Source organism: Kogia breviceps, chromosome 4, assembly GCF_026419965.1.
Source record: "Kogia breviceps isolate mKogBre1 chromosome 4, mKogBre1 haplotype 1, whole genome shotgun sequence".
NCBI classification, from domain to species: domain Eukaryota; kingdom Metazoa; phylum Chordata; class Mammalia; order Artiodactyla; family Physeteridae; genus Kogia; species Kogia breviceps.
This window is the reverse complement of record NC_081313.1, coordinates 11,387,668-11,399,905: the sequence shown is the minus strand read 5'-3', so window position 1 is coordinate 11,399,905 and position 12,238 is coordinate 11,387,668. Positions and strand designations below refer to the sequence as shown.

Sequence of the window (12,238 nt, the reverse complement as noted above, 5' to 3'; positions counted from 1 at the left end):
AATGTTGAATTTAACACAATTCACAAAGACTGTTGGGCTTCTTACTTCCTTCTTGCAGTTTTCTCAGAATCATTACTGTTAATTGTGACTGTCAAAGAAGGGAGATATTGTGTACAGTGTTTTCCAAACTTCTCCACCCAGGGACCATTTTTCTTATAGAATCTCTTGTGGCTTGCATTTCAGCGTAAACACCTTGGGAAACAGTGATCTAATGACAAAGTAATACCCACACGCACATTACAAAGATGAGCTTAAAAACAATTGTATTTAAGAAGTGCCTTAAAGTTGCTTTCTTATAATTAATTATTATTAATATTAACATTGCCATAAAAGGTAGGCTGGAAGTACTATCAGTCTTATTTAAATATGGTAACATGGGAACAAAATACTGACACAATTCAACATTATACAGCAGGTAAATTTCAATGGAGGACCATGAGTTTCTGATCACAAATGCTCGTTCTAATAACAGCTAGTTAATTAATCAGAGAAATATCGATTGATCATCTTCTATGTGCCAGGTACTGTTTCAGGCACATGGAACAAAGCAGACAACATTCTTGTCCCTTAACTTGCTCTGAAGTTCTTTTTCTCTCCTCCTCAGTCGTATTTATTTAGATTAGGAATTTGTATCTATGGAGAGATTTCTTGCCTGTTCTATTCTTATTATGTTTTGGCTGCTTTACTTGCCAGGCTGCTATTGGAGCCCTGCAACTGAACCCGAAATAAAAGTAATCATTTTGGATAAAAATGAGCTATTAATAGATATTCAAAGTGAGATATTATTTGATTATTTCACCCCTATTTCCCTGCAGATGATGCTGGCTGAATATCAGAGAGTGAAGTCAAAAATGCCTCACATTATAGAGCAACTGATGGTTCCTCATTTGGCGAAGGTGGATGAAGCTCTCCAGCCTGGCCTGACTGCGCTGACCTGGACATCACTGAACATTAAGATGTACTTGAAAAATGCTTTTGCAAAGATCAGTAAGTCTGTTTAAATGGTTATTATTTTTCAATTCAAAAGGCTGAGTTTTTTTTTTTGTTTTTGTTTTTTAAAGAAGATGTTGGGGATAGGAGTTTATTAATTCATTTATTTTTGCGTGTTGGGTCTTCATTTCTGTCTGAGGGCTTTCTCTAGTTGTGGCAAGCGGGGGCCACTCTTCACTGTGGTACGCGGGCCTCTCACTGCTGTGGCCTCTCTCGTTGCGGAGCACAGGCTCCAGACACGCAGGCTCAGTAGTTGTGGCTCACGGGCCCAGCCGCTCCGCGGCATGTGGGATCCTCCCGGACCGGGGCTTGAAACCGTGTCCCCTGCATTAGCAAGCAGATTCTCAACCACTGCGCCACCAGGGAAGCCCAAAAGGCTAAGTTTTTAAGGTCTATTGTATAATTTCTTATAGATGTTGTGATATAAATAATGAAACAAGGAGTGATATTCTTAAGCTGTTTCCTAAGGAATTTTACCAAGTATATGAAGTCATTAATTTCCTGGAAACTATATATATTCACTATTTAATTTTATCCCCAGAGGCTAACTACATTTTCAAAGTATACTTACTGTTGGGCATTAGACTTTAAAGGAACTTCAGAGTCATTCAGCTTTTTATATTAATAAGTTAGTGTATTTTGAGACCTTGATTTGAAAGATGTGATTTGGACGCAGCAGACTGCTGAACAGCAGGATATATGGGAAAAGTTTAAGCAAACATTTTTTCCTAATGAGGGATATAATACACTTTAAAATATATGTAAGGTGGTGTATTCCATTAAGTACAATTTCCCAGAATGTGTAGTATGCTGCAAAGAAGTCTAGGCTCAGATAAGTCTGGAAAATCCAGGTTAAACAAAGTCAGGCAGACTTCTCTTCTGGAGGACTTTTCAGAGCCCTTGATATGCCAACATTTAGTGGTCTCCAAAAGTGGGCTCCTGTAGGTGGCATCTCCCAGAATCCCTTGGCTGCTTACCAGGAAAGCATATGAACACCTTGTAGCCCCTCTGTGGTGGACAACAGAACACAGGTTGGAACATGGTGATAGAGGGAGTGTTCTAGGAAGACTTAGAAATCACCATTCTCTAAAACACAGACCTACTAGAGCATGGACTTGAGGATATGGGGAGGGGGAAGGGTAAGCTGTGACGATATGAGAGAGTGGCAGGGACATATACACACTACCAAATGTAAATTAGATAGCTAGTGGGAAGCAGCCGCATAGCACAGGGAGTTCACCTCTGTACTTAGTGACCACCTAGAGGGGTGGGATAGGGAGGGTGGGAGGGAGGGTGACAAAAGAGGGAAGAGTTATGGGAACATATGTATATGTATAACTGATTCACTTTGTTGTAAAAGAGAAACTAACACACTATTGTAAAACAGTTATACTCAAATAAAGATGTTAAAAAAAAAATACCCTACATATGCGGTTAATATTAGGGGCCCCAGTGTTATAAGTAAAACAGAAATATTGAAGAGAAAAAAAAAAAAAAAAGAAATCACCATTCTCGTCTCCTACACAGTGTCCTCACCTGCCCTTCATGCCCTAATTCTCCCCATGTTTTATACCCCAGAGTGTGTCCCACTCCCAAAAAGCCCACTCAGACTGTTCTACCACACAGGACCACGTTTTTCTGTGACTTCTGTTTTACATTGGGACTAAAGACTGTATTTTGGTTTCTTCTAATGGTTCTATCTTTCTCCCCATACTGACTGCAAAGGGCTTGAAAATCAGGCTCTTTCTTATGCTTTGTATTACTCTGAGTTGGGTTTGTACTAGACACCCAGACACATGGATTTATAATTGCAATAGTTTTATATAGTTAATCTCTTAACATTTCTTTTTTCTCCATAACCCCTTTCCTACCCTTTTATCCCATCACCTCATTTCTGGGTCACTCCTTCCTGAGCCTCCCTTCTACATACCCCTCGTGATAACTCCTTTTATTCTCTCTCTCTTTCTCTCATATTTGTGGCTGCTGAAATAGTACCTAGTCTATTTATAGCCTATTTTTTGTTTGTTTGTTTGTTTTGTTTGTTTTTTGTGTAGTACGCGGGCCTCTCACTGTCGTGGCCTCTCCCATTGCGGAGCACAGGCTCCGTACGCGCAGGCTCAGCGGCCACGGCTCACGGGCCCAGCCGCTCCGCGGCACGTGGGATCTTCCCGGACCGGGGCACGAACCCGTGCCCCCTGCATCAGCAGGCGGATTCCCAACCACTGCACCACCAGGGAAGCCCTATAGCCTAATTTTTAAAGAGATTGTCCTATTAGTATGTTTTCACTGTACCTTCCAAAAAACTTAGAGCTCAGAATGGTCCACCTGTTTACTTTACCAGATACACTATACTCAAGAATATTTATAGGTACTGGGTTGGGTGGGGTGGAGGAGTGAGGAATTTATGGTTGAACCCTCTTACCCTCTTTGTTTTGCTTTGTAGATTTGGGGACTAGATTCAAAGATAAATTGTGAAGGAGTCTTTGGACATGAATGAGATGTGTTTTAGGCTCATTACAATTTGAAGGTTGAATAATATAAAATGCATGAACCATAGCATTATAAGAATGGAGAAGATCCTCTCAGATGGAGGGGTGCTCAGGGGTCAGTGCCAGCACAGGAGGAGGGGGCCGTGCGAATATGGGCAGATTCACAGAAAGCCTCCTGGGGGAGATGCGTTTGAGTTGAATCTTCAAGTTTGAGTCAGAGTAAGGCAGGCTGAGAAAGCTGGTTAAAGAAAGAACAGTGTGTTGGGACTTCCTTGGTGGCGCAGTGGTTGAGAGTCCATCTGCCAATGCGGGGGACACAGGATCAAGCCCTGCTCCAGGAAGATCCCACATGCTGCGGAGTAACTAAGCCCACGTGCCACAACTACCGAGCCTGCGCTCTAGAGCCTGCGAGCCACAACTACTGACTCCATGTGCTGCAACTACTGAAGCTCGTGCACCTAGAGCCCGTGTTCCACAACTAGAGAAGCCACCGCAATGAGAAGCCTGTGCACCGCAACAAAGAGTAGCTCCCCCTCGCCACAACTAGAGAAAGCCCGCGTGCAGCAACGAAGACCCAACACAGCCAAAAATAAATAAATAAGTAAAATTAAAAAAAAAAAAAAAAAAAAGAAAGAAAGAAAAGTGTGAGAAAACCAAGTATGAAACAGCTCTATGGAGCAACTTTAATCCTGATTTTGCTACTGAAATTTAATCATGTTGGCTTTTTTTTTTTTAAACAAAATGTTTAATTTCTTTTATTCACTTTTATGGTTTTCCAAAGAGGCCCTGGAGTTGCTGATTGACAGGGTCAATGACTTGATCGAGTTCCGCATCGATGCCATCCTGGAAGAAATGAGTAGCACGCCTCTTTGTCAACTCCCCAGGGAGGAGCCACTTACCTGTGAAGAGTTTCTCCAAATGACAAAGGTTATTAGAAGACTGATGTTTTTATTTAAATTTTGTTTTGTGATTCATTTTTCTATAAAAGGCATTTTTGGGAGTGTAAATTAAATTTTTTTTCTCTTTGCATGACTGGTCTGTGATAGATGTGATTCAAACGAGGAGCCTTCAGACAATAATTTGAAAATGAAGAGGAATATACCTGAGGGGTCACGTAGACATGAAGAACAAATCATTTCTTTTTAGATCAGTAGGAGGGAAATTGCCATGGAACGCATTTCTCATTTCCTATAGTTTTTGAATAATAGAGCTGTTTTGCTGAAGAACTTCTAATAAGCTAGGGTTAACTAATAAAATAATGGTTTTAAACAGTTTCTGGGTATAATTTCTTCTTTAAACATTTCTGTAGAGCAGCATTTCCCAAACTGGTGTTCTGTGGCACATGGTTCTGGAGCCATTGCTGGGAAAGCTGGAAAAGGCAGGGTCTGTGTTCAACCTGCCTGGGGTAAAGACTGTATGTTCCTTTCCCCATTCAGATTCTTTTCACATTAACATTGTAGAATAAACACCTTCAGAAGGGCTCCTGGGAGTGGCTAGTTAACTTTCTTTAATCCATTATTTCTCAAATTTTAATTTGCATTTTGATTACCAAAGTGAATGATTACCAATATAAAAGAATGCTTTCTCTTGAATGTGTTTACTTCTTATAATTGATTTATTTCTTCAACAATTTTTTGTGGAACTCCTATGCGAACCACTGTTTGGGAATAAAACAGTGAACAAAACGGATGCAATCCTTGCCATTGTGATGTCCACTTTCAAGTGGAAGATATAGAAAAAAAAGCAAACAAAAAAAGCCAATAAACAAACAACATGCCAGGGGATGATAAGTTCAATGGAGAAAAATTAAGAGGATAGTGGAGGAAAGGAGTACCTGACAGAGAGTTGTGATTTTATGTTGATGGTCAGGGATGACTTATGTGATTACATCTGGACATAGGAAGTGAGGGAGCAAACCATGTGAATATCTTTGGGGAAAAACATTCCAGGCAGAGGGAACAGCAAGTGAAAAGGCCCTGAGGCAGAGGTTTCTTATGGTAGAAAGATGTTGAGTTGAAGTTCATTGAGTATGTTCATATGCTGAGGGGGAAAATCAAGTAGAGAAGGAAAAAGGGAATGGTTGGCAAGCGTATCTCTGGCAAAGCAGCAGAGTGTGACTTAGAACTCAGATTGTGTGATTATGTATTTTTTTTTTTAAAAATTAATTAATTTATTTATTTTGGCTGCGTTGGGTCTTCATTGCTGTGTGCAGGCTTTCTCTAGTTGCAGCCAGTGGGAGCTACTCTTCTTTGCAGTGCGTGGGCTTCTCATCACGGTAGCTTCTCTTGTGGAGCACGGGCTCTAGGTGCGTGGGCTCAGTAGTTGTGTCACACAGGCTTAGTTGCTCCGCGGCATGTGGGATCTTCCCGGACCAGGGCTTTAATCCACGGCCCCTGCATTGGCAGGCGGATTCTTAACCACTGCACCACCAGGAAAGTCCCTATGTATTCTTAAATAGAAGAATAAACATTGTATTCACTGACAAAGGAGGAAAAGGGGTTAATGATGGAGGCTGATTTTCTTCTGGATAAGGGCATGGGGTCAGGGCCATGTTGTGGCCTCCACGTGCTTTGTGCTATAGAAATCAAGGTTATTATCTGAGGACGATGAGGGAGGATGGTGTAAAGATTTGAGGATGCAAGAATTTGAGGACACAGCAGTTATGGGGCCTGGTAGAGAAACATGACTGGAATCCTGTAGAATGATCCTTGGGGAGCATTAGGGGCCCACCTGAGTTTGGGGACCATGAATTTCCAGGACCAACACCTGCCTTGCCATGACCTCTGTGTGTAAGTGGAGAGGGTAGATGCCCTGGTTCATTTGGGTTGGGCTTCTCCTGCGTAGGGCTGTTGAAATAGGTGATGGAGTAAAGGCTGTTGGCAAAGGAGTGATGGGTGTGGGAAATCATGTCCTTAGGGGAGGGTGTGTAGAGTCAGAGGATTTAAGATGAAGACTTTAAAAAAATGTTAGCAATCTCTCAGAGAACAGGGAGTTAGTTCATTGTTTATATGGAACGAGATAAGCAAGCTTCACAAACAAATGTCCTCCTGCTTTTGTATGTGATTTGCTGGTCAATAATAATAACAAGCACTTCTTGGGTACTTACTTTGTGGCAGGCACTGTTCTTATCATTTTACATACATTTCCTTTTGGAATTCTCACAACAATCTAAGGTAGGTTCTACCATAATCAGCATTTTACAGCTGTGGGAATCAAGGCCCAAGATGTCCCAGAATCACACAGAGCTAGGATTTGAACCCGGGTAGTTTGGTGCCAGAGTCTATACTTGTTACTGTACTTGCCGGACGGCGCTAACTATCCCTTCCTTTACGCAACCTCTGACCTGCACCTTTCTCATAACTGTCTGTAGGCTAAGGATGGTGATTATTAGTTAAGTGAAGTTCTGAGCTGGGAGTTATTTTATACTTTATTTGATGATAAAGAAGTTTAATACTTTCAGAACACATGAGAATCTTCCTGTTTTAATGATAATCAAAATGCCATATGCCCTACAGCAGTGGAATGGACCTGAATGTCATGGGTAACGAGGAGGTAAATGAACCACGAAGCTAATGCTTGGAGTGGAGGGTCCATGAACACATTCGAGAGAATCTTGAGATGAATCATGCTGGAACTTGGGAAGGAGCTGGAGACTATGACCTACTCATAGTCTATTGCTTTATGGGCTTGTTTTCCAACCAGGTGGTAAATCACTGACTATCTGTCTGTCTGTCTTGATTAAAGTGCTCCAGTATATTCGTTTATGTTTGTTAAATCTCATTCTTGAGAAATGCATAATCCAGTTGGAGGCAGGGGAATATCTGAAATTAATTAGGGGTTGTTGATGGACTGTTGGCAAAGGTGAAGAGAGAAGGAAGGCTGGCTAGAGCAGATTTATGTGAAATGAAGGAAACTTCATGGGAAGAGAGGCTGTTCATGACTTTTGGAGTTATTTCCTCCATTGCTGGAGAAGTAAGTGTAATTTTGGTCCATCTATGCTCCAGTCGGTTCTCTTGTCTTTAACACATTCCTTTACAGGATGCCTGGCCTGGGTTAGTGTGAGAGGCATGGCCAAGCATCGCTGGGGACCAAGATCTCATCTGGAGGCTGAACCTATGTGCCCTCAAGAGCTAGTTAAACAAATATGACACAGTGCTAATTTTTTTTTTTTTTTTTTGATAGGACCTTTGTGTAAATGGTGCTCAGATACTACACTTTAAAAGCTCATTAGTGGAGGAAGCAGTCAATGAGCTAATAAATACATTGCTGGATGTGGACGTTTCATCTAAGGAAGACAGAGAAAAAGTATCCAATATGAATAGTACTGATTCAAAAAATGAAATTTCGGGTAAGAGAGGGGGTAATGGAAGGGTCTTGTTTTTCTAGGGCATTACTGAAAAGTAAAATTTAATTTTCTACATGGCAATGAATTTCACACTCTAAAAAGACCCTCCCAATTTTATAAGGACATTTATAAATCTGAAATTATGATTCAGAGCATGTTTTAATGATGCCATGTCATTCTTTCCCATTACTTTTTGTTCAACTCTACAAGCATGTACTTTGCATTGGCCCTTGTTAGCTCTCTTTGCATTTGGGTCTAAATGTGTGTTTTTTCACTATCAGTAGAGTAGGATGGATTATGGATTGGAATCCCCACTGAGGGACGTCTACACCAGGGCAAAGGGTTTGCAGGACAGACGAGGACACTGAGAGGCTGAGGAGGGTCGCTGTTCCCCAAGGGTTTATGGTTATTGGTGGAAGAGAGAAGCTAGAGAACCAGCACCCAGGTGCCCAGGCCCTGTGTTTCTTTTGTGGCCACAGCTCCTGCCTCTCCTCCTGTTTCCACACATCGAGGAGGAGAGGACTCCTCAGACTGCCCGGTGCCCCGATTTCCTCTCCCTATCCTTTGATGGCCTCATTTCGTAAGAAGCGTGACCTTTGAGTGTTATTCATCTTGCATGTAATTTATCTTAATTTTCTTCTCTTTAACTGCAGTAGATGGGTTTCTGTCTGTCTCTCCCTTTCTCTCTCTCCCTGTCCCCATCTCTTTCAATTTCTCTCATTGTGTAACAGCGAAAAGAGAAGACGGACATTCCGACACCTTGACATCTCTTAATGCTGGGGCGGGCCCCTTGCCTTTGACGACGGTCGCGAGAAAGAAGAAAGAGGCGGAGGTGTTACAGGAAGGAGCCCGCGAGTTGCTCTCCCACTTCAGTCACCAGAACCTGGGTGCTCTGCTGAAAGTTACAAGGAACGCGCTAGAGGCCATTCGCAATCGCATTCATGCCTCCCACAGGACCAGCTTCCGGGGTAATGATCCCACACCGTTTGCCTCCTGGCTGGCCAAGCCTGGTTGCTTGTTGTGTGTGTGTGTTCCTGTTAAATTTAAATAATAACCCCCCCCCCCACCATTTCTTGAGTGCCTCCTGGTAAGTTTAAATATTATGAACTTGGATTATCCCAACAAGTCTATGAAGTAGACACTATCATTCCTTTCATTTAAGACTGAGTCCATGGAGGTTAAGTAATTTGCTTAAGGTCGCTTAGCTCTTGTTAATAACATAATAATCAGCATCACGTTTAATCTTTTTGTAATAAGGTGAAAACGTGTGAAATATTTTAATTAGTGAAAGAAAAAAATACATACTTTAAAAAGAAGATATGCAGAAAGATAATTTCATTGTTAAATTATTAGATTATTAGCCAGTCTTGTAAAGAGAGAAAGATCTTATTAATGCCATGATCTCCAAAGCAGGAGCTGTTTTTACTATTTTCGTGTCAATTTAGTACTTTCCAACTGATTTCTTCATTCTCAGTACAACCATCTCTCCTCGGCACCATTCAGAAATAGATGTTGCATTTCCCAGAGGGGCCACAAAAATCCATCAAATTTAGAGACATTCTGAAATTAAATTAAAAATATATAAAAAATAAAGTAACAGTAATTAATTAAAATTGAAAAAATAATAGGATAACAAAATCTTTTAATTTATTTGGCATATTGGCATTTAAGGGAAAGCACCTCTACTATTTAATTAAAAGTGGATGAATAAAAGTGGAAACATTAAAATAATTTTTTGATTGGTGGCATGGCTTATTATGTTTTATTTTACTTCAGAATGGAGGATAGTTCTTTTCTTTGACATGGGGATAATATTAGAACTTATCAACTGTTGATATGCTGAATATTGTCACGTCTTCCCCAACTTTAGATGTTACAGGTATTTCCAACTATATATATAGAGTTAACATGCGCACACATATCCATATTTAGACACCTATACCTATACCAACTTTAAAAGCCCCTTGGGTATAGTATAAATGGTAAATTACACTTTATTTCTTCTCCACTCTTGAACCACGCCCAGTGTGGATATACTCACGGTGGTAGGAAAGACATATGTTGTATGTGAAATTCCAAGCTGGCTATTTATTCTGACTTTGGCTTGTTCCGATAGTTATTCTTGTTCTTCATTCTTTGCTTACTTATTCTACATTTAGTTTGTTGAATCCTGTTATTTGGACAGTATCATCTTCAATATTTTAGGCAAGAGTTTATATAATTAAGTCTGACTCCACGCAGTGGGTTTCCTTTATGGAAAGTGTACCCATAGATTGTAATCGGCAGAAAATGGCTCGTGTTCCACCGAACGGCTCTGTTACATTGAGCAAAACTAGATCCTCCATTCGTTTTTATTCATTCATTCATTCATTCAACAAATACATACAGTATTGTCCAATGATATACCTATTATGTATTGTTCTAGGTGCTTTAATTTTTCTGGTTAAAAATGAAAAAAGTTAAAAATGTATTAACTAAATTAATAATTTTTAAATTAAAAAGATGAAATCCTCCTTGTTTTGTGCTAACTCAGACAGTAACAGTACCTCTAAAATGGAGCAGAACGGTGTGCCCATTTTCCGGGCAAGCATCACTCTGGCCATCCCCAACATGACCGTGGCCCCAGCCCTAGAAGACATACAGCAGACGCTGAACAAAGCCGTGGAGTGCATCCTCGCTGTCACCAAGGGGGTTAGACAGTGGAGCAGTGAGCTCTTGTCCAAGGTGGGTGTGGGAGGAGGAAATCATCTCTTATGATTGAAATGAATCATATGATTGGTGGCATGGTTTATTATGTTTCAAGGACATATGACTGAAATATATATATGTCCTTTTCCACTGTAGAAAAAGATGCACGAAAGAAAAATGGCTGCTTTGCAGAGTAACGAAGACAGTGATTCTGATGTTGAAGTGGGAGAAGACGAACCTCAGGGTAAATGTTCTTTTAGTTCTTTCTAACTAGTCATTCTAAATCAAAATGTATTGAGCTAAAAGGTATTGTCCCTCCATGCAATTCTCAAAGCAGATTAGTTTGGAATATTAATCTATGAGCCAATTTCTAGTTTATAAAATATAAAGATCCATGTATTTTAATATCACCATCACGAATAGCGTATTTTAATTTTCTTTCTTTTTTTGGGGGGGTGGGGTGGGGGGAATGCCTGCCTCTCACTGCTGTGGCCTCTCCCGTTGCGGGGCACAGGCTCCGGACGCGCAGGCGCAGCGGCCATGGCTCACGGGCCCAGCCGCTCCGCGGCACGTGGGATGTTCCCGGACCGGGGCACGAACCCGTGTCCCCCGCATCGGCAGGTGGACTCTCAACCACTGCGCCACCAGGGAAGCCCACGAATAGCGTATTTTAAATGGGTATCTCACAAGACATACTAGGGGACAAGTAGGATTTTAGCTTCACAGTTTAAAGAGAAACTTGTCATCATCACAATGAACATTTCCTGACGTTTATGAGCTGTTTTGTATTTTGAGCCATTATATGTCCTGTTTTGCTAACATGCTGTGATTTTTGCTGTAGATCTCATGGTTTTCATTTATATTCTGTAATATTAGGTAGCATATGACATCCAAGTTGCTAATGACATATGATAAATATAGTTTAGTCCTACAAACTTCTTTTAAAGCAACCCTGCAAACAGAAGGGCGTGTGTGATTTTCAATTAGTGCTCATATCCCCTGAGAACTAACCACAAGGAAGAAACTAAAACAAGTTCCTCTTTATTTGTTTTTTATTTTATTTATTTATTTTTTTGCGGTATGCGGGCCTCTCACTGTTGTGGCCTCTCCCATTGCGGAGCACAGGCTGTGGACGCGCAGGCTCAGCAGCTATGGCTCACGGGCCCAGCCGCTCCGCGGCACGTGGGATCTTCCCGGACCAGGGCACGAACCCGTGTCTCCTGCATCGGCAGGTGGATTCTCAAACACTGCGCCACCAGGGAAGCCCACAAGTTCCTCTTTAAAATAGTCTGTTACTGAGGAGGCTAAAGACAGCTCAAAACAACTTTATCCACAACTTACAATATTATTTATTTAAGCTAAAAATCTATATTACTGTGTTAATTTAAATTTTGATATTATTTGGAAACATTGCTTAACTTCCTAGAATAGCTTAAAATTCAGAATTTTCTAGGGCTTCCCTGGTGGCGCAGTGGTTGAGAGTCCGCCTGCCAATGCAGGGATTACAGGTTAGTGCCTCGGTCTGGGAGGATCCCATGTGCTGCGGAGCGGCTGGGCCCATGAGCCATGGCCACTGAGCCTGCGCGTCCGGAGCCTGTGCTCCGCAATGGGAGAGACCTCAACAGTGAGAGGCCCGCGTACTGCAAAAAAAAAAAAAAATTCAGAATTTTCTAAACTCGAAATATGTTCAATCATGAATTGTATCTTAAATTGAGAGGAAAAATGT

At 41.2% G+C, this 12,238-nt stretch overlaps 1 protein-coding gene across 1 annotated transcript in view; it reads left to right on the top strand.

Moving 5' to 3' along the window:
- DNAH5 (dynein axonemal heavy chain 5) overlaps positions 1–12,238 on the top strand; it is a 262,494-nt gene that overhangs the window by 83,937 nt on the left and 166,319 nt on the right. Inside the window, exons 16-21 of the mRNA XM_059062876.2 lie at positions 816–987; positions 4,261–4,406; positions 7,662–7,827; positions 8,556–8,792; positions 10,358–10,548; positions 10,669–10,756. Coding sequence (XP_058918859.1) covers positions 816–987; positions 4,261–4,406; positions 7,662–7,827; positions 8,556–8,792; positions 10,358–10,548; positions 10,669–10,756 — 1,000 coding nt within the window. The remainder of the gene's footprint in view (positions 1–815; positions 988–4,260; positions 4,407–7,661; positions 7,828–8,555; positions 8,793–10,357; positions 10,549–10,668; positions 10,757–12,238) is intronic.